We start from the raw sequence: 23,111 nt of genomic DNA, 5'->3' as shown, positions 1-23,111 counted from the left end.
AGAAAACTCACCTGATCGATATTTTTAGTTGAGGATTCCCGAAATTTCCTTGACACCTACATCGTAAAGAGTAAAAGCTGGCATTGATTTGCCAGCTGGCTGCTTCATATCCAGAGTAGGCAAGTTAGCACCCACATCGGTTTTAGTGGGTCCATTCCTAGCGACAGGCTGCTTCTTCGTCTTCATTTGAGGGAATGTTTCATTTGACAGGGTTTTTGGTTTAGGGATTTCACCTAAGGAAGCTCCATTATCAACTGTCTGGGGTGCAACATCTATCGCCATACCGAGGTCTTCGGCTACCTCGGCAGCCCAATCTTCCTTCTGCTGAAGACTGGCATCTTCTACGGCTGGCAATTTTTCAGCTATGTCCATCCCTAGCATTTTACTAGTGGGGTTAGTGTGTTTAGGTCGTATAACACCCATTTGAACATCGAGCTTATGTTGTAAGTCAGCAATTGTTCTATGAAAAGCCATTTCACGACCGTGAGCTAAGGCTAATTTTCTCGCAGTGTCCTCCTGAGTTTTGATGACAGCGTCAAGTTTTGTCATCAAAGAACGATTATCCTCATGTGCTCTTGATAAATCTTTTTGGAGCTGTTGAATCAAGGCATTCATTTTCTCAGGTTCAAAGGTTGGATCGCTGCTGCGCTTCTTCTTTCGTTTTCTATGTCTGTTCGAAATAACGACTTGATAACTGCCACTCGTTGTACCAATATCAGAACCATCAGTCATTTCGGTGCTATTGTGAATGATCTTAGCAGACACACAATCCATCGGCGTATTTGTGTCATTAGCAGAGGGACACACTTTTTTTGTAGTACCGACCTTAGGCATAGCTTCACAAAAAGTTCTCACAGCATCGACCTTTGTTATAGGCTCACAAAAGGTTTTCACAGCATCGACCTTTGTTATAAGCTCACAAAAGATTTTCACAGCATCTACCTTTTGTATATCACAATCTTTTTTAGGCATTGCCACATCAATAACAGAGGTGGAGTTGCCAGGTATCGTCAGGGCTCCCTCGGCCGGCATAGTGATATGTGGTTACCACTAGATGGCGGGCCGACGGGCAAACAAACTTCGTATTCGTCGACAGAGGTATAGGAGTAGCTATTGAGAGCCGAACACACAGGAGAACGACGGGCACTGTGGTGGTTGTTTTTCAAGTTCAAACACACAGACACACAATCACAAAGGCACAATTTAATTTTCTCCGCTTAACAACCGCACTGTTCAAGAACACAACACAGAATGAACGTGATGTTGTTTCCGGACGATTCCGCTCGTATTTATACAAACTTTGTGGCTCTCTCCAACTTTTGAACACACAAGTAAAGTATGTACAGTTATATGTGTGTGTGTGTACATTTGCCGTTAGTATTGTATGTTCTCTTTTGTGAATTCACTAACATATCAACCCCGAAAGTTGATGCTAACAGCACAATTTTCTATAAATACTCGTTTTAGTGGCGGTGGCAACGTTATTACAGTGTTAACAGTGTTTGTGTGCTTATCTCTAGTGAAGTGAAAAAAATCAAGTGAAAAATGGCTCGTACTAAGCAAACTGCCCGTAAATCGACCGGTGGAAAGGCTCCCCGTAAACAACTAGCTACCAAAGCTGCCCGTAAGAGTGCCCCAGCCACCCCAGCGGTGTTAAGAAGCCTCATCGATTCCGTACTGGTACAGTTGCTTTGCGTGGAATCTTTCGTTTCCAGAAGAGTACTGAATTGTTGATCCGCAAATTGCCCTTTCAACGTTTGGTTCGTGAAATCGCTCAAGATTTCAAAACTGACTTGCGTTTCCAGAGCTCTGCTGTTATGGGATTGCAAGAAGCCAGTGAAGCCTACTTGGTTGGTCTTTTCGAAAATACTAACTTGTGCGCCATCCATGCCAAGCGTGTCACCATCATGCCTAAGGATATCCAATTGGCCAGACGTATTCGTGGAGAACGTGCTTAAATTCTTGACGTTTTAAAAGCAACAATTTTACAACAAAACTATCGGTCCTTTTCAGGACCACAAATATTTTACAAAAAAGATATATTTATTTACTCAATCTACAATTTTTAGTATTTTTTTGAAATAAATAAAAAGAATTTGGGCTTTGATTATTTTTCAACAATTATTAACATTTTTTTAAAATAAAGATATATCTTTTGATGTTGTTTTTTTTTCGTTGATGATTTTTCGACAGAATTTTTGTTTTTGATTTTGACTTTATTTTAAATTTTTTTTAATTTTATTTTAATTTTTTCAACTATCCATATTGATAATTTCCTTTAATTTGCAAAATTATTATCATTTTTGTACTCCCTCTTGGAAAAAAAATGCTATGACTCATGAAAACAACCCCCACATACATTTTGCTAACGGGATTTCTTTGTCCATTTTGTTTTTTTCCTTTTCCCGTTAAACAAAAAATTTCTCTCTTCTTGATTTTTGGCGCGAAATTTGTCTATTTCTCTCATTTTATGCCCCTTCGATCATTTTTTTCTGTTGTGGACTATTCAATTTAGCCGAAAAAATTTCTCTGCCATTAATTTCTACGAATTATTCATGTGAATTTTAAAAATTTCCTGCTAAAATGTTGCCCCATCTTTTTAATTTGTTTCAGGAATGATGTATGAAATATACTTTATTCTTTTTCAGCAAAATTTTTAAATGTTTTAAACGCCTTTTAAGAGATTTGAATATGATATTTCTCCGTATGGAATTAAATAATTAGTTTTGCCCGATGTATTTGAAGAAATTGCTAATAATTTATTATTTTTAAAAATTGAAGAAGAAAATAACTGGTTTGTTGAGAATTTTGATGTAAAATATAATTACAAGTATTATAAAAAGAAGTGCCAATAATATCTGCATTTTTATAAAACGCAATTAATTTCATGACATTTCCAAGTGTTCTAGGTGATATTTGCCTGTAAAGAGGAATTTCTTTTTGGGAATATTTTTTAAAGAAATTAAAAAAATATTGACAAAATAACGTAGAAAATTGCTTTTAACAATGCTTTTAAAAAAATTAAGAACAAAATATGTTAAATTTCATAAAAAAATATTGCAAAATTAAATACATAACCGTTTGTCACTGAAAGCCTGTACATTGGTAGTATGAAGTATTCTGGGGATTTTGTAACTTTTCCCCGTAAATTATGACTTTTTGTGAATAATGTTATATTTTGATGTAAATATACAAATTCCGAAATGTTTTTTAAGAAATTTTTATAAAACTTATTAAGATTTGAGCTTTCAAATTTATTTCAAGAAAAACTTTTTTTCATTGAAATTATGCCAACAAGAGGATTTCTGCTGCCATAGACCACATAATAATTTCAATTTTTTCACATAGTAAAATATCAAATTCCATCGATATTTTTCTTTGATCCTAAAGTAAACATATCAGGCAATATTTTCAAAAAGAAGTTTAAATTAATTTTTCATAAAAAAAATTGATTTTTTTAAATTTTAGTTGGAAATTTGTGATCACATTTTTATAATCACATTTTTATAATTCACAAACGGCAAGTGATAATTACACCAAACATTCTTTAAAACATAGCCTGAAATCTATACTTTAAAGGTATAAAACATTTTTAGTGAAAATTATCAAAGCTTCTTCAGGAAAATTTAATTTCTCCGAAAACTTTTGTAAAAAATTAAACACGCCTCCACACAATCTTTCCAAAAATTTACCAATTGACTACTACACTTTAGCCCGCCGCTAACAAAAATAATAGTACACATAAATTTGTGAGTGTATTTGTGTTAACAGTGAAATATAAACCAAACAGTGAATGACCATGTCTGACGCCGCCGTTGTTGAAGCCACCGCCTCCCCAGTTGCCGCTGTTGGGAAAAAAGGCACCAAAAAAAGCCGCTGCCAGAGCAAAGAAGTCATAAGCCTTCCTCCAACCCAGCAAATGGTTGATGCCGCCATCAAGACCCTGAAGGAACGTGGAGGTTCATCATTGCCCGCCATCAAGAAATACTTGGCCAGCACCTACAAAGTAGATGCCCAAAAATTGGCCCCCTTCATCAAGAAGTACATGAAAGGTGCCGTTGTCAGTGGAAAATTGATCCAAAGTAAAGGTAAGGGTGCTTCTGGTTCATTCAAATTGTCTGCTTCGGCCTCCAAGGAACTCAAAGCCAAGACTGCTGAAAGAAGAAGAAGGCCCCAGCCTCTGGTGACAAAAAGAAGAAGTCTGCCGCCCCATAAAAGGCCGCTGGTGAGAAAAAGGCAGCTGCCAAAAAACCCTCTGCCGCCAAGAAGACCGCTGAAAAGAAGAAGGCCGACAAAACAAAGGTAAAGGCTGCCGAGAAAACCGGTACAGTTAAAGCTAAACCAGCAAAGACCGCCGCCAAAGCATCTGCCACTAAACCAAAGGCACCCAAGGCAAAAACTGCAGCTGCTAAGCCCAAAAAGGCCGCAGTAGCAAAGAAGCCAGCTGCTAAGAAAGCCGCCGCCAAGAAGTAATTTTTCCCAGAAAGATTACTTTTTCCACAATATTTTCGATATTCGAAAACATACTATCTAAAAGCCCTTTTCAGGGCTACAAATTAAATTAAAAAAGAGAAAAATATTTATGTTCAACATCTATCGTATATATTAATTACCTAAATACATAAAAAAATACTATCGCTAATTACTGTTCTTATTAGGCAATTTTATTGAGCCAATGTCATCGTGGACGCCACTGAATTAGTTTTTAACCCAGGTCATAAAAGATAATAAAATATTTAAAATTTTTCCTAAAAACCCACAGGTCATAATTCTCGAAAATCACCATAATTTGGTCATTTTTATAATTTCTACTTAATTTTGAAAAAATTGCCAGTTTCATATTCTCTGTCAAATTTCAGAAAATTCATCCAAAAATGACATTTTGGCAAAATATTTACATTTTCCATCAATACATTTTTTCCTTTGAAAATTTCTGCCTCAGCATTATATTTCGTTGCTTTGCCGTTGTGCAGAAACAAAATGCTCACACATACATGATGCCCATTCGATGTTGATCAACGACGGCAAGGCAAATCACCACTAACACACGCACACATATACGATGACGATGGCTGTTATAGCATATCGCACAAGCAAGCATAGAACCCAAGCAAGCAAATGCTAAACAGAGGTACATATGCGAGTTAGCATGAAAAAATCACTGTATAGAGAAAAATATATTTGTTATGGAATTTTATTTGTTTATTACTAAATATTAGCAAATAAGGGGTTTCAACAAAAATATGATCTCTTTTGAAATGTTTTTTGTGGTCCTGAAAAGGTCCTTTTAAGGTAGTATTTCGACGCAAAATGAAAAATATCAAGACATTTACTTGGAGCTGGTGTATTTAGTAACAGCCTTGTTACCTTCACTGACGGCGTGCTTAGCGGTGTGGATTTCCCGACTGGTGATGATTGAGCGCTTGTTGTAGTGGGCCAAACGAGAGGCTTCGACGGCAATACGTTCGAAGATATCGTTGACGAAACTGTTCATGATGCTCATGGCCTTGGAGGAGATACCGGTGTCGGGATGGACTTGCTTCAATACTTTGTAAATGTAGATAGCGTAACTCTCCTTACGCTTAATACGTCTCTTCGACTTATCGCCCTTGGTAATGTTCGTTTGGGCTTTGCCGGCCTTTTTTGCTGCTTTACTGGTTTTAGGAGTCATTTTCACTTATTATTATTATTATTATTATTATTATTATTATTATTTTTTTTTTTTTTTTGAATCACACAAACACTTTTAACATTGTTCACAAGTGATAAACAAAACGGCAGGCTATACAGAATTGGTAGATTGTAGTCGACAAGAATTTCAGGTAGTCACAACTGCTAGGCACACACAAGCCAAACCACCCCATTATTGAAGAAATGTGCGTGTGAGAAAAGTATAAATAGCACATTGCGTCAGTCAATTTTTCATAAGCCAGATATTTTACTACTGGCGAACATAAAATGTCACATAGGCATAAGCTGCAAGTTGAGGGATATGCACTTCATCGACAATCGTATTTAGGACGTTTATCAGCCTTTTTTGAAACATGGAAATTGAGCCTTAACGTCAATAAATGTGAAGGAATTGTGTTTAAAGGTCTAAAAAAACATCTTTTCAACAGCGCCAGAGGGTTTGAGGCAGTACTCACAATCTCGGGACAACAAATTAGAGTTTCTGACCAAATTAAATACTTGGGAGTAATATTTCACTCCAAATTTGACTTCATAAAACATGTAGACTTTGTTTAAGCGAAGGCAAAGAAAATGTTTTGGGCTTATCAGCGGATAATCCGGCAATCTAGTGGCCTAAATCAAGAGGTTAAATTATTGATATAAAAACAAACCATTAGAACAATAATTTCCTAGGCATTTCCCGTATGGTTCGGCATTTCTTCTCATCAAATGGAAAGAATTAGACAATGGGAAAGAATGATATTAAGATCTTGTCTTGGTATGAGGCCTCAAATGGACGAAAACGGGATATGGATGCAGCCTCATAACAGTGAAGTGTACAGAAACACCCCCTTTGACAGAAAAGATGTATTTTTAGTGAAATCTTCTTCAAAAATTTCTAGAAAATGCACGTTTCTTGAATGATAATAATATAATAAGTAAGAGTTTAGTAGAATATAGTAGTATAGAAGAGCTTGTTGAATCAAACTACCATGTTCCTAGTAGCCTTGGCTCCGTAAAACTAGTATTACGGATATGTTTGTATACCTGATACAACTTATGTATGTATAATAGACATAGACTTAGAAAAATACTAATATGATAAGTAATATAAAGTTATTGAAATATTGTTGATGGATTTTGGAATCAATAAGTTTGAAGCAATTTGAATTTGAAACCGCCGCTAACAAAAATAATAGTACACATAAATTTGTAAGTTTATTTGTGTTAACATTGAAATATAAACCAAACAGTGAATAACCATATCTGACGCCGCCGTTGTTAAAGCCACCGCCTCCCCAGTTGCCGCTGTTGAGAAAAAGGCACCAAAAAAGCCGCTGCCAAAGCAAAGAAGCCATCAGCCTCCCTCCAACCCAGCAAATGGTTGATGCCGTCATCAAGACCCTGAAGAAACGTGGAGGTTCATCTTTGCCCGCCATCAAGATATACTTGGCCAGCACCTACAAAGTAGATGCCCAAAAATTGGCCCCCTTCATCAAGAAGTACTTGAAAGGTGCCGTTGCCAGTGGAAAATTGATCCAAACTAAAGGTAAGGGTGCTTCTGGTTCATTCAAATTGTCTGCTTCGGCCTCCAAGGAACCCAAAGCCAAGACTGCTGAAAAGAAGAAGAAGGCCCCAGCCGTTGGTGACAAAAAGAAGAAGGCTGCCGCCCCTTAAAAGGCCGCTGGTGAGAAAAAGGCAGCTGCCAAAAAACCCTCTGCCACCAAGAAGACCGCTTAAAAGAAGAAGGCCGACAAAACAAAGGCAAAGGCTGCCAAGAAAACCGGTACAGTTAAAGCTAAACCAGCAAAGACCGCCGCCAAATCATCTGCCACTAAAACATAGGCACCCAAGGCAAAAACTGCAGCTGCTAAGCCCAAAAAGGCCGCAGCAGCAAAGAAGCCAGCTGCTATGAAAGCCGCCGCCAAGAAGTAATTTTTCCCAGAAAGATTACTTTTTCCACAATATTTTCGATATTCGAAAACATACTATCTAACAGCCCTTTTCAGGGCTACAAATTAAATTAAAAAAGAGAAAAATATTTATGTTCAACATCTATCGTATATATTAATTACCTAAATACATAAAAAATACTATCGCTAATTACTGTTCTTATTAGGTAATTTTATTGAGCCAATATCATCGTGGACGCCACTGAATTATTTTTTAACCCAGGTCATAAAAGATAATAAAATATTTAAAATTTTTCCTAATTACCCACAGGTCATAATTCTCGAAAATCCCCATCATTTGGTCATTTTTATAATATCTACTTAATTTTGAAAAATTTGCCATTTTCATATTCTTTGTCAAATTTCACAAATTTCATCCAAAAATGACATTTTGGCAAAATATTAACATTTTCCATAAATACATATTTTCCTTTGAAAATTTTTGCCTCAGCCTTATATTTCGTTGCTTTGCCGTTGTGCTGAAATAAAATGCTCACACATACATGATGCCCATTCGATGTTGATCAACGACGGCAAGGCAAAACATCACTAACACACGCACACATATACGACGACGATGGCTGTTATAGCATATCGCACAAGCAAGCATAGAACCCAAGCAAGCAAATGCTAAACATGGGTACATATGCGAGATAACTAAATGCATGAAAAAATCTTTGTATAGAGAAAAATATATTTCCTATGGAATTTTATTTGTTTATTACTAAATATCAGCAAATAAGGGGTTTCAACAAAAATATGGTCTCTTGTGAATTTTTTTTTTTTTTTTTGGCCCTGAAAAGGGCCTCTTAAGGTAGTATTTCGACTAGTGATGATTGAGAGCTTGTTGTAGTGCGCCAAACGAGAGGCTTCGGCGGCAATACGTTCGAAGATATCGTTGATGAAACTGTTCATGACACTCATGGCCTTGGAGGAGATACCGGTGTCGGGATGGACTTGCTTCAACACTTTTTAAATGTAGACAGCGTAACTCTCCTTACACTTGGTACGTCTCTTCGACTTATCGCCCTTGGTAATGTTCTTTTGGGCTTTTGGTTTTAGGAGGCATTTTCACTTATTATTTATTTATTTATTTTATGTTTTGAATCACACAAACACTTTTAACACTGTTCACAAATGATTAACAAAACGGCAAGCTATACAGAATTTGTAGATTGTAGTCGACAAGAATTTCAGGTAGTCACAACTGCTAGTCACACACAAGCCAAACCACCCCATTATTGAAGAAATGTGTGTGTGAGAAAAGAATAAATAGCACATTGCGTCAGTCAATTTTTCATAAGCCAGATATTTTACTACTGGCAGAACATAAATTGTCACATGGGCATAAGCTGCAAGTTGAGGGATATGCACTTCATCGACAATGTAGGGTAGGCAAAAAGGGAGGTGGAACAGCCATTATGATAAGAAGTTCATATAAGTGTGAAGAAATTACAATAAATACAGGTAACATAGAATCTTGTGCAATTAAATAATACAAGACAGAAGGCCTGCCTATAATATTTATATCTATGTATCTTTCTCCTAAAACTTCTTTTAGACCCTCCAGTCTCGATGAAATTTCAAACTTGGGTGCAAACAATGATATTGTCATTGGATGTGACCTAAATGCGAAACACAGAGAATGGGGAATAAGAATAAACAATGAAAATGGTTGTGAACTTAGGGATTGTCTATTATGTTGCCCCACATCAGTCCCACAAGGCTCAATAGAGTTGAAGACTCTTACATAGATTTCTTCATCATAACACCTGGTGTTGTAAGAACAGAACATGGTCTATTAGCAACGAAGGATTTTGAATCGGATCATAAGGCCGTCGAAATAATAATTAGTATTAATATTATTCAAGCAAAAGAGATCAAGACCTGCTATGATTATGATCAAATTAATATAGAAAGGTATAAGGGAAGATTAGAAGCAAGATTATTAGAACTTGAGTTGCCAATATATAGAAATGCAACAATATCAGAAATAGACATTTCCATAGAAAGACTAAATAACGTTTTTTAAAGAAACAATAGAAGAATGTGTCCCAATAAAAGTATGTAAGAATTATACCTTAGGAAAATTACCAAATAACATCATAAATCTAATGAAAAAAAGAAAAAGAAAATTTTAAAGAGGACACCATACCCGGAGAGATATAATCTAATTTGAGCTAATATTAGAAATCTCGGCACAATATTAAAAGAACTAATAACAAATTTCGAAAATAACAGGTACATATCGCATATAGAAAAAATAAAAGTAAACCCTACCACTTTTTCTAAAGTGAAAACTGCTGCAGGCCTATCTCTAAAGGGACCAATAAGTAGTCTATTCAACGATAGAGGTGATCCTATAAACAATAATGAGGAAAAAGCCAATTTATTGACTAACCATCTCCAAAACATACAACAAATAAGGGAGGGTGAAACAAACTCCACCTTCCACAATCTTGTAGTTGAAGCTGTGGAGGGAATTGAGGAACATAATCCCCTGCTAAGTTTTGGAGACGAAATTGCAGCTGATGGCTCAATTATAGGGGATGAAGCTAAATGGAATGAGGGTGGATTTGTTAATCCTGCAGCAGTCTTAAATGCCATTAAAAAAGATCGTCTAAAAAATCTAGTGGAATAGATGGAATTCCGGATATAGCCATAAAGAAAGCCGGAAGTGCAATATGCACTTTCCTGGCAATTCTATTTAACCAAGGCTTTTAACCTTGGTTACTTTCCAAGAGAATGGAAAAAGGCCTTGGTAATACCAATTAAAACAAGTAAAATAATTACCCTCCACCATTCGGTACAAATTTAACAATTTTCAAAAAAAAATCCCTTAAAAATCTGTTAAAATCTTGAAAATACCTAATGTAGGCGTATATTAGAGTCTATACGACGATGTGGACCTGCATAGGCAACTTTTGTCACCAGCTATTACAATATTGAAATGCGAAACTTGAAAAAAAATCAGTTTATAATGCACAGGCAATTTTCTGTCATAGGCTGTAATATCGAACTTCACGAACTTTAAATGCGATATTTGAAACAATTCCGGTAAATATTGTCGCTAAAATCATGAACATACCGAAGTGCGGGGGGTACCGATATATGGGGGCTATACGAAGGCGTGGACCTGCACAGACAACTTTCTGTGATAGGCTGTAGCATCCATTATGAACTTCAAATGCAAAATGTGAAACAATTCCGGTAAAGAATGCCGCTAAAATCATCAAAATACCGAATATTGGGAGGTACCAATATGTGGGGGCTATACGAAGACGTGGACCTACATGGCCCAGTTTCTGTCTTAAGCCGTAGCATCTATTATGAACTTTAAATATTAATTTTGAAACAATTCCAGTAAAAAATGTCGCTAGAATCATCAAAATACCGAATATCGGGAGGTACCGTTATATGGGGGCTATACGCAGACGTGGACCTACATGGCCCATTTTCAATGCCAAAAGTCCTGCAGACATAGTACACATTTGAGTAAAATTTTATCAACCTACATCATTTCGTTCAGAAGCTAGAGTGATTTCCGCAGACGGATAGACGGACAGACATTGATAAATCGACATAGAATTTTATGCTGATCAAGAATTTATATACTTTGTGGGGTCTAAAATGTATATTTCGAGGTGTTACAAACGGAATGACAAACTTAATATACCTTCCATACTATGGTGGACGGTATAAAAACCGAATACAAATGGCAAATATTGTGAGGACTACAGACCCATTTCTCTCCTGTCCCCATTTAGTAAACTTTTTGAATATTTTATTCTTGAAAGAATTAAAAACACCATTGAAGAGCACAAAATATTAAGAGATTGTCAATTTGGCTTTAGAATACAGCAATGTACTTCTCATGATCTTGTAGCATTCACTAATTATGTTACAGATGGGTACAGGAGAAAAATGGGTACCATGGCAGTGGAACTAGACTTTAAAAAAGTCTTTGATAAAGTGTGGCAAAAGGGTATACTCTATAAATTGCAATCCTTTGGTTTTGAAAGGCAAACCTGTAGGATGGTAGCAGTCTTCCTAAAGGATAGGCATTTCAGGATTAAAGTTGGTGAGGATATGTCTGAACAACGCCCGGTTTTTTCAGGTGTCCCACAGGGATCACTTTTGGGGCCGGTGTTGTATAATATATTCTTCAGCGATATTCCTGGGCAATTAGAAGGGGGTCTGTTATTAACATATGCAGATGACGTCATTATAGCAATGAGCGGACGTTATGCACATACCGTTGAGAGGAAAATAAATAAGTATCTCGAAAAGCTATGTGAATATTTTAAAAAATGGGAACTAAAATTGAATGTCACAAAATGCCTTGCTACAATATTGAGTGGTAAAACTGGAGAAAGCTACCCCAGCTTTAGAATACACATACCCAATGTTAAAATTGATGGTCAAATTATAGGACATTCAGATAAAATTAAGTATTAAAGGGTTGTATTTAAAAAAAATTTTGACTTTTGCAGGCATGTAGACCATGTTCTTGTTAAAGCAAAAAAAAAAAATACTTCATGTATCAAAAGATATTTAGGATGAGAGGAGGTCTTACTACAGACATTAAACTATTACTGCACAGACAGGCCCACAATGTGGTATGCCTTTCCGTCTTGGGCTGACGTCTCCGCAGCACAAATGGAAAGGTTACGTAGATTTGAAAGAAAGGCTATAAGTGCAGCTGTTGGACTAAGAGCCGACATAAATAGCCAGGGTGAAATTAGAAGGCCATCGAATAGGAACATTTACAATGCCATAAACTTTGGCAGAATAGATGTTTTTATGATGGAGATGGCACTTATATTTCTTGAGAAATGTAGAGAAGGTGAAAGCTTTATAGTGCAAAACTTCATTAACAACGAAGAAGACTTAGAGGTACTTCGTACTAGAAAGCATCTACCACCAGTTGCACTATTTAAATTAAAAGAGGCTGGTATCCTTTATCAAAATGACAAATAAATATATTATCATAGAATATATTCAAGATTTGATGCTAGTACTGACACTGTATATAATATGGAGCAGTAAAACAAAATTTGTATATATTGTATATAGTTATTTGTAAGTATTTAGAATAAGAAATATGTATAAGTTTAGTTATAAGATTTTTATATAATATTTAATAAACTTTTAAAAAATGGCCTTTTTTGAACTTTTTGGGCATAAAACAATACAAATGTGATCAAAATAAATTTAAAAAAATAAAATTTAAAGTGTACCACAAAATGAATGTAAATACCGTAGATTCAAGTGCCCCTGAACACAACGAATATGTTTAATTACTATCTAAATATTACTTTAGTCATTTAAGTACACATTGTAACGATATGAATTAATAAATAAATGACAAATTGAAAAAAGTCGAAAAAAAAAGCCGGTCAGTTTTTTATCATTTGTGTTTTTCAGTACTTAAGTGAAGTGTTCAAAACTAAAATAAAGTGAAAATGTCTGGTCGTGGTAAAGGTGGCAAAGTTAAGGGAAAGGCAAAGTCCCGTTCCAATCGTGCTGGTCTTCAATTCCCCGTCGATCGTATCCATTGTGCCGGTGCTCCCGTCTATTTAGCCGCTGCCATGGAATATTTGGCTGCTGAAGTCTTGGAATTGGCTGGCAATGCTGCCCGTGACAACAAGAAGACTCGTATCATTCCCCGTCACTTGCAATTGGCCATCCGTAACGACGAAGAATTGAACAAATTGCTGTCTGGCGTTACCATTGCCCAAGGTGGTGTATTGCCAAACATCCAAGCTGTTCTCTTGCCCAAGAAGACCGAAAAGAAAGCCTAAATTATCTCGAAAGAAGGTATTATAGAATGAAGGAGAAGAAGAATACAGACCATCGTATAATTCCATACAAAACTTAACCAATCCGTCCTTTTGAGGACGACAAAAAATATTTCAAAAGAGAAAGAATGCCCTCAAACTACATTTGTATGAAAAAAAAATTCTTAATAATTTTCTATGAGACGTTGGCAGAATAACTGTTTTTCGTTCTCAGTTGCATATTTGTGTTGTTGTTGTTGTCTCTTATGATTTCAGAAATAGAGCGAGAGAGAGATCGCGGCGTCACCAAATGAGTATGTATACTATGAAGAAGAAGAAGAAGCATGTGGCAGTTGGTGGTGGCTCGCAGTAATTTTATGTGAAAAAATCTGTTCCCGGCGCATTCTTCGGGAAGGCATAAAGTAGATGATTTGCAAGGGAATTTTGGCGGCAGAATAGTGTTGTGGTGGAAATAAATCGACGCATGCATGCAAATAAAAGTACATTGTGGTGCTATGGAAAATTTTTAGCATAAAAAATAGAATAAAAGTAACATAATGAAATTAAAATTAACCAAAATAATTACAAAGAAAAATAAAATAACGTAAATTAATAATTAAATTAAAATAAAATAAGAACATTTTTAAAAATTAAGGCAAATATTAATGAAAATTTAGAGAAATTTATATAAAAATATTTGCAAATAAATATGAAAATGAAGAATGCTTTTGACGAAATCGAAAATTTTTAAATTAATAATAAGGAAATAAATAAAATAATATTAAATAAAAGGAAATAGTGATTTTAAAAATAATATAATGAAAAATTAAATACAAATTAATTGAAAATTGAATAAGATAATTTAACATAAATAAAATAAAGTTCATTTAAGAATTTTTAAATAAAATTCATTTAAATAAATTTTCGGCAAAATTTTAAAGGAAATTATTAGTGAATAATTAACAAATTTTTAATGAATTTTTTTGAGATACTATGTATCAACGATCTATTTAATAAATATTTTCAACGACTTTAAATTAAATTTTGGAAAAAAATCATTTAAAAAAAGTCCAAAATCACAACGAAATTCCTTTATGCTGTACCATGCTGTGGCAACATGGTTGTTCTTTAGTAATATTGACTAAATAATACCAATACATACATAAAGCGACGCTTTGTTATACTCATATTATACGAAAAAGAAGAAGAGCAACTAAATGTGTTTAGCGATGTGAGTTGCCGACGGCATGTTTAAGATCGGGAATAAAATACGAGACATCAGTAAAACAATGTTTTCGGTGAAAATATTCTTGAGAAAATTGAAACGAGTAAGTATTTATATTTACATTTTTTACGAATTGTGAGAAAAAAATACGGGAAAGCTGGAAACGAAATTTAATAAAAATTTTAAAATTTCTTTATTTCCTAAGATAAGTGTTTATTTTTTCTTTATTTTAATTAAAAAATAGATATCAACAAGATTTTATCTCTTTTTTGATATATTTTGTGGTACTGAAAAGGGCCGATTGTTTTGTTGTAAAAAAATATTTCTCCAAATTGTGTCAAGAATTTTTTAACCGCCGAAACCGTACAAGGTACGGCCTTGTCTCTTCAAAGCATATACGACGTCCATAGCGGTGACTGTTTTACGCTTAGCATGTTCGGTGTAAGTGACAGCATCACGAATAATGTTTTCCAAAAACACCTTCAGAACACCACGAGTTTCTTCGTAAGTCAGGCCAGAAATACGTTTTACACCGCCACGACGAGCCAAACCTCTAATAGTTGGCTTGGTAATACCTTGGATGTTATCACGGAGCACTTTCCCGTGACGTTTAGCGCCACCTTTTCCCAAGCCTTAACCACCTTTACCACGACCAGTCATTTTTTCACGTTAGTTTATTTCACTTATCACTTCAAGAACTTTTTGAGGACTAATGTTGTTTCCGAACGATTCCGCTCGTATTTATACAAACTTTGAGGCTCTCTCCAAATTTTTGAAAACACTAGTAAAGTATGTACAGTTATATGTGTGTGTGTTTACATTTGCCGATAGTATCCCTGCAGAAAACGGTGGAGGTATTGATGAACTGCGAGTGGTGCTACACTGATGAAAAAGTCAGTAGTATCAATGGTTGTAGGCGGCGAGTACTGCTTGACTACTCGCAAGTGCTGCACTGTTTTTTTTTTTTTATAATCGCATATATTGGTAACACTGTCAGCATCTGATTATGCTTATTTGTGATTTGTGTTTTGTGCATTGTGTGGACTTCCAAGTAAAATATTTGTTTTTTTTAAGTGAAAAAGAAAAGAAAGTGTATTTAAAAAATGAATAAGCGTACCTGAGAGACTGAGACTTAAGTTTTCCTTTTTAACATAAATGCCAACGAAGTACAAATTTTTTTATTAATATTATTTAGTTTTTTAATACTTTACTATTAAAACCAAATAAGTGCCTTTTTTTGAAATTATATATTTTACTTAATTTCTATTTTGTAATTTAATATTGTTTTGAAATAAAAATAGCTGAATGAAAACAAAATCTGTCTTTCGTTCTTTTAATTATTTGCAATGGCAATGCGAATAATTACGTTCGTGCAGTATGTTCAGTTACTTTCTTTCAATGGCGACTGATACAAAATTCAGCAGTCGCTCACCCCTCACAGAGCGCTGCAAAAGCGAGTACTGATTTTCACACGACAGTCCAGTGTAAAAGTCAGCAGCTCTTACCGTTAACGGGGAAATGAAGAGCGAGTGGTCGGTATCGCTTGGCGAGTACTCGAGCAGCACTGCGGTACTACTCTTTTTTTCTGAAGGGATTGTATGTTCTCTTTTGTGTGTGCGTTTACATTTGGTGTACCGATAGGTAAGAATTCACTAACATATCAACCCCGAAAGTTGATGCTAAAAGCACAGTTTTTAATAAGTATCCGCTATAGTCAGCCAGGCAACGTTATTACAGTGTTAACAGTGTTTGTGTGCATATCTCTAGTGAAGTGAAAAAATTCAGGTGAAAAATGGCTCGTACTAAGCAAACTGCCCGTAAATCGACAGGTGGAAAGGCTCCCCGTAAACAACTAGCCACCAAACCTGCCCGTAAGAGTGTCCCAGCCACCCCAGCGGTGTTAAGAAGCCTCATCGTTTCCCTCCTGGTACAGTTGCTTTGCGTGGAATCCTTCGTTTCCAGAAGAGTACTGAATTGTTGATCCGCAAATTGCCCTTCCAACGTTTGGTTCGTGAAATCGATCAAGATTTCAAAACTGACTTGCGTTTCCAGAGCTCTGCTGTTATGGCCTTGCAAGAAGCCAGTGAAGCCTACTTGGTTGGTCTTTTCGAAAATACTAACTTGTGCGCTATCTATGCTAAGCGTGTCACCATCATGCCTAAGGATATCCAATTGGCCAGACGTATTCGTGGTGAACGTGCTTAAATTCTTGACATTTTAAAAGCAACAATTTTACAACAAAACTATCGGTCCTTTTCAGGACCACAAATATTTTACAAAAAAGAGATATTTATTTATTCAATCTACAATTTTTAGAATTTTTTTGAAATAAATAAAAAGAATTTGGCCTTTGATTATTTTTCAACAATTATTAACACTTTTTTAAAATAAAGATATATCTTTTGATGTTGTTTTTTTTTCGTTGATGATTTTTCGACAGATTTTTTTTTTTTTTTTTTTTTGATTTTGACTTTATTTTAATTTTTTTAATTTTATTTTAATTTTTTCAACTATCCATATTGATAATTTCCTTTAATTTGCAAAATTATTATCATTTTTGTACTCCCTCTTGGAAAAAAAAATGCTATGACTCATGAAAACAACCATCACATACATTTTGCTAACGGGATTTCTTTGTCCATTTTGTTTTTTTCCTTTTCCCGCTAAACAAAAAATTTCTCTCTTCATGATTTTGGCGCGAAATTTGTCTTTTTCTCTCATTTTATGCCCTTTCGATCATTTTTTTCTGTTGTGGACTATTCAATTTAGCGGAAAAAATTTCTCTGCCATTAATTTCTACGAATTATTTCATGTGAATTTTAAAAATTTCCAGCTAAAATGTTGCCCCATCTTTTTTATTTGTTTCGGGAATGATGTATGAATTATGTTTTATTCTTTTTCAGCAAAATTTTTAAATGTTTTAAACGCCTTTTAAGAGATTTGAATATGATATTTCTCCGTATGGAATTAAATAACTATTTTTGCCCGATGTATTAGAAGAAATTGCTAATAATTGATTATTTTTAAAAATTGAAGAAGAAAATAACTGGTTTGTTGAGAATTTTGATGTAAAATATAATTACAAGTATTATAAAAAGAAATGCCAATATCAACCTTTGAAGTTGATCGAAAATCATTTTGGTAAAACGCAATTAATTTCATGACATTTCCAAGTGTTCTAGGTGATAATTGCCTGTAAAGAGGAATTTCTTTTTAGGAATATTTTGTCATAAAATTAACAAACATTTGACAAAATAGCGTAGAAAAAGGCTTTTAACACTGCTTTTAAAAAATTTTAGAACAAATTGTGTTAAATTTCATAAAAAATATTGCAAAATGAAAATACATAACCGTTTGTCACTGAGTGCCTGTACATTGTTAGTATGAAGTATTCTGGGGATTTTATAACGTTTCCCCGTAAATTATCACTTTTTTTGAATAATGTTATATTTTGATGTAAATATACAAATTCTGAATTGTTTATTAAGAAATTTTTATAAAACCTATTAAGATTTGAGCTTTCAAATTTATTTCAAGAAAAACTTTTCTTCATTGAAATTATGCCAACAAGAGGATATCTTCTGTCATAGACCACATAATAATTTCAATATTTTCACATAGTAAAATATGAAATATCATCGATATTTTTCTTTGATCCTAATGTAAACATATCAGGCTACATTTTCAAAAAGAATTTTCAATTAATTTTTCATAAAAAATTGATTTTTTTTAAAATTTTATTTGGAAATTTGTGATTACATTTTTATAATCTGCCAAGTTAAACGTTTATAAATCACAAACGGCAAGTGATAATTACACCAAACATTCTTTAAAACATAGCCTGAAATCTATACTTTAAAGGTATAAGACATTTTTAGTGAAAATTATCAAAGCTTCTTCAGGAAAATTAACACGTTTCCACACAATCTTTCGAAAAATTTACCAAATGACTACTATGCACATCTCATCTTTTCGATGTACCTACACTTTAGCCCGCCGCTAACAAAACCAACTTCCTGAATAATATAAAAATGGACAATAGGGTCTACAGCAAGGTAAAATCTGCAGCAGGTTGTAAACGTAACCCAATTCCAGATCTTGTGGACGAAAATGGCTTCATCTTTACGGCTGAAGAACAAAAAGCTAATTTTATTGCTGACGGCATACAAGGCAACATGTTACATTCTAGTCCACAAGACTCTGCAATCAAGACTCTGCAAGAGAGGGAATTTATGACAAAGACACCAATAGTCAATTTTTCACAAAATTTACTAGCGGACGGTTCAAATGGTGGCTCATTAAATAATCTGAGGCTTATATCTCCTGCAGATATAGGTTCTGCAGTAAAAGCCAGACCTAATCGCAAATCCAGTGGTGTTGACAGTGTTCCTGAAATCGTCTTGAGGAACACTGACAACTCTACATGGATAAATCTTGCGATAATTTTCAACCAATGTATAAATTTGGGATATTTTCCTAGGGCATGGAAAATAGCCATAACTGTCCCAATTTTAAAGCCTGGTAAGGACCCGACCAATAGGAATAGCTATAGGCCCATCAGTTTGATTTCGGTCTTTGGAAAATTACTGGAATATTTCATTTTAAGAAATATTTCTAATGAAATTGAAGACAAGGACATACTCTCTGATTGCCAATTTGGCTTCAGAAAAGGATTATCTACGTCTCATGCTCTCTCTGTTTTAGGTGATCATGTTTCTAGAGCACTAAATCGCAGGCATATAACCATAGGGGTTAGTTTAGACTTCTCTAGAGCGTTCGACAATGTCTGGCATAATGCCATAGTCTACAAAATGAAGAGTTTAAATTTTTCTCACCTTATCTGTAGACTAGTATACGACTTCCTTCAGTCTAGGAAATTTAAAGTAAGGATAGGTGATTCGCATTCATCCGCCAGAGAAATATACACGGGAGTCCCTCAAGGATCCTTGTTGGGCCCCGTTCTATTCAATATATTTCTGTGCGACATCCCTCTGCCCCCCGTGAGTGACTTACTTCTCATCTATGCAGATGATATTTTTATAGCCGCCTCGGGGGCACATGCATACAACACAAACATACGTCTGAACGAATATCTAGAGAACCTCTCTGTATATTTCTACAGATGGAAAATGTGTCTAAATATTGGCAAATGCGAGGCCATTGTTTTCAAAGGCCTAAAAAAATATCTGTACCCCAGCTCTAGAGGGTTTGAGGCAACCCCATGCATTGGCGGACAGTTGGTACATGTGTCTGAGGAGCTCAAATGCCTTGGAGTGGTATTCCACTCTAATTTTGAGTTCGTCAGACATGTTAACCATATTCTAGAAAAAGCCAAAAAACTATTCTGGGCTTTTCAAAGAATAATATGCCGAACTGGCGGTCTATCCCTCCCGGTGAAATTGTTAATTTATAAGCAGATAATAAGACCAATAGTGGCCTATGCGTTCCCGGTTTGGTACGGAATATCTTCCCATCAGATGAAGAGAATTCGAATCTGGGAAAGGGGTATCTTAAGGTCTTGCCTTAATCTAAAACATTATTTGGGTCAGGATGGGATATGGCGATCGCCCCCAAATTATTTAATATAAAGATCTCCCATTCAAAAGGATTGATGTCTTTTTGGTGAAGAGTGCTCTCAACTTTCTACACAAAGCAACTTACTGCGAAAACGCTTTGGTCGCAAGAAGTCTTGAAAACAGCTTCCCATATGTTGATGGACTATTGGAGGCAAATTACCATCCTCCAAATAGCCTTGAAATCCTCAATAATGAAGGCATTTTATTTAATGAAGACCAATTAGTGTTCTACCATCGCCAGTACAAAACATTCGACTTATACAACACCGTCTACCAATTGGAACAATAGCCGATGATACGTCCTCAGTATATATGTATATAATTATTATTTTAAGTGCCTAGTTTTTAAGTAGTATGTAAGAATCTAAAACAAAAATTGATAAGATACTCCTTTTTTAAGATTATTTTTTTGGGAGAAAAAGAAATAAAATTCTTGTTGAAATTATTCAAAGATAAATTAATAATATTAATTTTTAGACTTAAGTATAGGTTGCATACCTGCTGCAACCTATGTATGTATATACGTAATTATAAGATAGACTTAGATAAATACTAGTATGCTAAGTACAAATATTATTTTTAATATTACTTAAGGTTAGGCGAAAGCCAAAAAATCTCAATAAATTGAACTTGAACGCCGCTAACAAAAATAATAGTATACATAAATTTGTGAGTGCATTTGTGTTAACAGTGAAATATAAACCAAACAGTGAATAACCATGTCTGACGCCGCCGTTGTTGAAGCCACCGCCTCCCCAGTTGTCGCTGTTGAGAAAAAGGCACCAAAAAAGGCCGCTGCCAAAGCAAAGAAGCCATCAGCTGCACCTACCCACCCTCCAACCCAGCAAATGGTTGATGCCGCCATCAAGACCCTGAAGGAACGTGGAGGTTCATCATTGCCCGAGATCAAGAAATACTTGGCCAGCACCTACAAAGTAGATGCCCAAAAATTGGCCTCTTTAATCAAGAAGAACTTGAAAGGTGCCATTGCCAGCGGAAAATTGATCCAAACTAAAGGTAAGGTTGCTTCTGGTTCATTCAAATTGTCTGCTTCAGTCCGCTGGTGAGAAAAAGGCAGCTGCTAAACCAGCAAATACCGCCGCCAAAAGCCGCAGCAGCAAAGAAGCCAGCTGCTAAGAAAGCCGCCGCCAAGAAGTAATTTTTCCCAGAAAGATTACTTTTTCCAAAATGTTTTCGATATTCGAAAACATACTATCTAACAGCCCTTTTCAGGGCTACAAATTAAATTAAAAAAGAGACAAATAGTCATTTTCAACATCTATCGTATATATTTATTACCTAAATACATAAGTTAATTTGTACACGTGTTTGATTTTGGGGAAAAAAATATTACTGTTCTTATTAGGTAATTTTATTGAACCAATATAATCGTGGACGCCACTGGATTATTTTTTAACCCAGGTCATAAAAGAAAATAAAATTTTTAACATTTTTCCTAATTACCCACAGATCATAATTCTCGAAAATCCCTATAATTTGGTCATTTTTATAATTTCTACTTAATTTTGAAAATTTTGCCATTTTCACATTCTCTGTCAAATTTCATCCAAAAATGACAAATTTTTTTTTTCAACGTAGTTTCAACGAAAATATGATATCTTTTGAAATGTTTTTTGTGGCCCTGAAAAGGGCCTTTTAAGGTAGTATTTCGACGCAAAATGAAAAATATCAAGACATTTACTTGGAGCTGGTGTATTTAGTAACAGCCTTGGTACCTTCACTGACGGCGTGCTTAGTCAATTCATCGGGCAACAATAGACGGACGGCGGTCTGGATTTCCCGACTGGTGATGGTCGAGCGCTTGTTGTAGTGGGCCAAACGAAAGGCTTCGGCGGCAATACGTTCGAAGATATCGTTGACGAAACTGTTCCTTGGAGGAGATACCGGTGTCGGGATGGACTTGCTTCAACACTTTGTAAATGTAGATAGCGTAACTCTCCTTACGCTTGGTACGTCTCTTCGACTTATCGCCCTTGATAATGTTTTTTGGGCTTTGCCGGCCTTCTTTGCTGCTTTTCTACTGGTTTTAGGAGACATTTTCACTTATTATTTTTTTTTTAATTACACAAACACTTTTAACACTGTTCACAAATGATAAACAAAACGTTTCAGTTTCAGAAGTGTATTTTGTTTTGTGTATTTTCAGTTTTAGCCTATGGCCGTTTTATTAATTCAAAAACTTACTACTAACATAGGTAAAATGTCTTAAACCTAGCTATACGACAAATAAGCATGCATTTGTACAACGCCTACTTTACATTAACTAAAAGTGCCACAACATGTTTGTGTACATAACTTGCTACATTAAGCCTTAAGGGTACTACTTAAATTATGCCCCGAAAAGTAGAATCATACAAAAAAGGGCTGATTGAAACTTACGAACTTACGATAATAAAAATTAAAATTAAATATTTACAATACGCTTATAACTACTTAAACTTACTTAATCTATCTTAAGTGAGCTGGGCAGTGTTATACACCAGTCTACTCAAATCCGGGTCTAAAAACCTCCTATGAAAGAATAGAAGACCTTCATCAATATAGAGCAGGCCCAGCATGTTCAGCATGGCAAAGGCCGCAGGAGGCGAAGCTGGTCCGCTGGTCCTCAAAGCACCTAAACATTCCCTCATTCTAAGAACTGGCATTTGTCTAAAAATGCTAGTCCAGTCTTCATCATGAAGACATCTATCCTGTCTATTTTCGCCCTATCGTAGATCGCCCTACAGGAATAGGATCTATAGGAGCCATCTGCCCCAAGGATGGGGCGTAGACCCAGACAAGAGGAGAGTATTTTTCTTTCCCACACCCTTAGCCTTTCCATATGGTGAGACGAAATGTCAAATCAGACGGGAAAGGCATAGGCGACGATAGGTCTGATCACCTGCCG

The 23,111-nt window shown here is 35.3% G+C and overlaps 3 protein-coding genes, 1 long non-coding RNA gene and 4 pseudogenes across 4 annotated transcripts in view; 5 read left to right on the top strand and 3 right to left on the bottom strand.

The window, feature by feature from the left end:
* The window catches only part of LOC131804824 (uncharacterized), a 28,684-nt gene extending 21,145 nt beyond the window's left edge, over nucleotides 1–7,539 (top strand). Inside the window, exons 3-4 of the long non-coding RNA XR_009343300.1 lie at nucleotides 4,237–4,302; nucleotides 7,435–7,539. This is a non-coding gene — a long non-coding RNA (uncharacterized LOC131804824). The remainder of the gene's footprint in view (nucleotides 1–4,236; nucleotides 4,303–7,434) is intronic.
* LOC131804810 (uncharacterized) lies at nucleotides 1,541–1,991 on the top strand (annotated as a pseudogene).
* Nucleotides 5,330–5,671, bottom strand: LOC131804817 (histone H2B-like). Its single transcript, XM_059128050.1, has one exon. The coding sequence runs from the start codon at nucleotides 5,669–5,671 to the stop codon at nucleotides 5,330–5,332; it is 342 nt and encodes a 113-aa protein (XP_058984033.1).
* Nucleotides 7,540–13,027: 5,488 nt separating the features above from the next.
* On the top strand, nucleotides 13,028–13,428 carry LOC131804818 (histone H2A-like). The gene has a single exon (XM_059128051.1). The coding sequence runs from the start codon at nucleotides 13,088–13,090 to the stop codon at nucleotides 13,424–13,426; it is 339 nt and encodes a 112-aa protein (XP_058984034.1). The 5' UTR covers nucleotides 13,028–13,087; the 3' UTR covers nucleotides 13,427–13,428.
* A 1,506-nt stretch (nucleotides 13,429–14,934) lies between these two features.
* Nucleotides 14,935–15,287, bottom strand: LOC131804822 (histone H4-like; annotated as a pseudogene).
* Nucleotides 15,288–16,419: 1,132 nt separating this feature from the next.
* Nucleotides 16,420–16,832, top strand: LOC131804811 (uncharacterized; annotated as a pseudogene).
* A 4,090-nt stretch (nucleotides 16,833–20,922) lies between these two features.
* Nucleotides 20,923–21,699, top strand: LOC131805095 (histone H1-like). Its single transcript, XM_059128342.1, has 2 exons — nucleotides 20,923–21,220; nucleotides 21,674–21,699. Exons 1-2 carry the CDS (start codon nucleotides 20,923–20,925, stop codon nucleotides 21,697–21,699), a joined length of 324 nt encoding a protein of 107 aa, XP_058984325.1.
* A 164-nt stretch (nucleotides 21,700–21,863) lies between these two features.
* Nucleotides 21,864–22,261, bottom strand: LOC131804816 (histone H2B-like; annotated as a pseudogene).
* Between the last annotated feature and the right edge of the window lie 850 nt (nucleotides 22,262–23,111).

This window comes from Musca domestica, unplaced genomic scaffold (genome assembly GCF_030504385.1).
Source record: "Musca domestica strain aabys unplaced genomic scaffold, Musca_domestica.polishedcontigs.V.1.1 5, whole genome shotgun sequence".
In the NCBI taxonomy this organism is placed as follows: domain Eukaryota; kingdom Metazoa; phylum Arthropoda; class Insecta; order Diptera; family Muscidae; genus Musca; species Musca domestica.
This window is presented reverse-complemented; position numbering and strand designations above follow the sequence as displayed.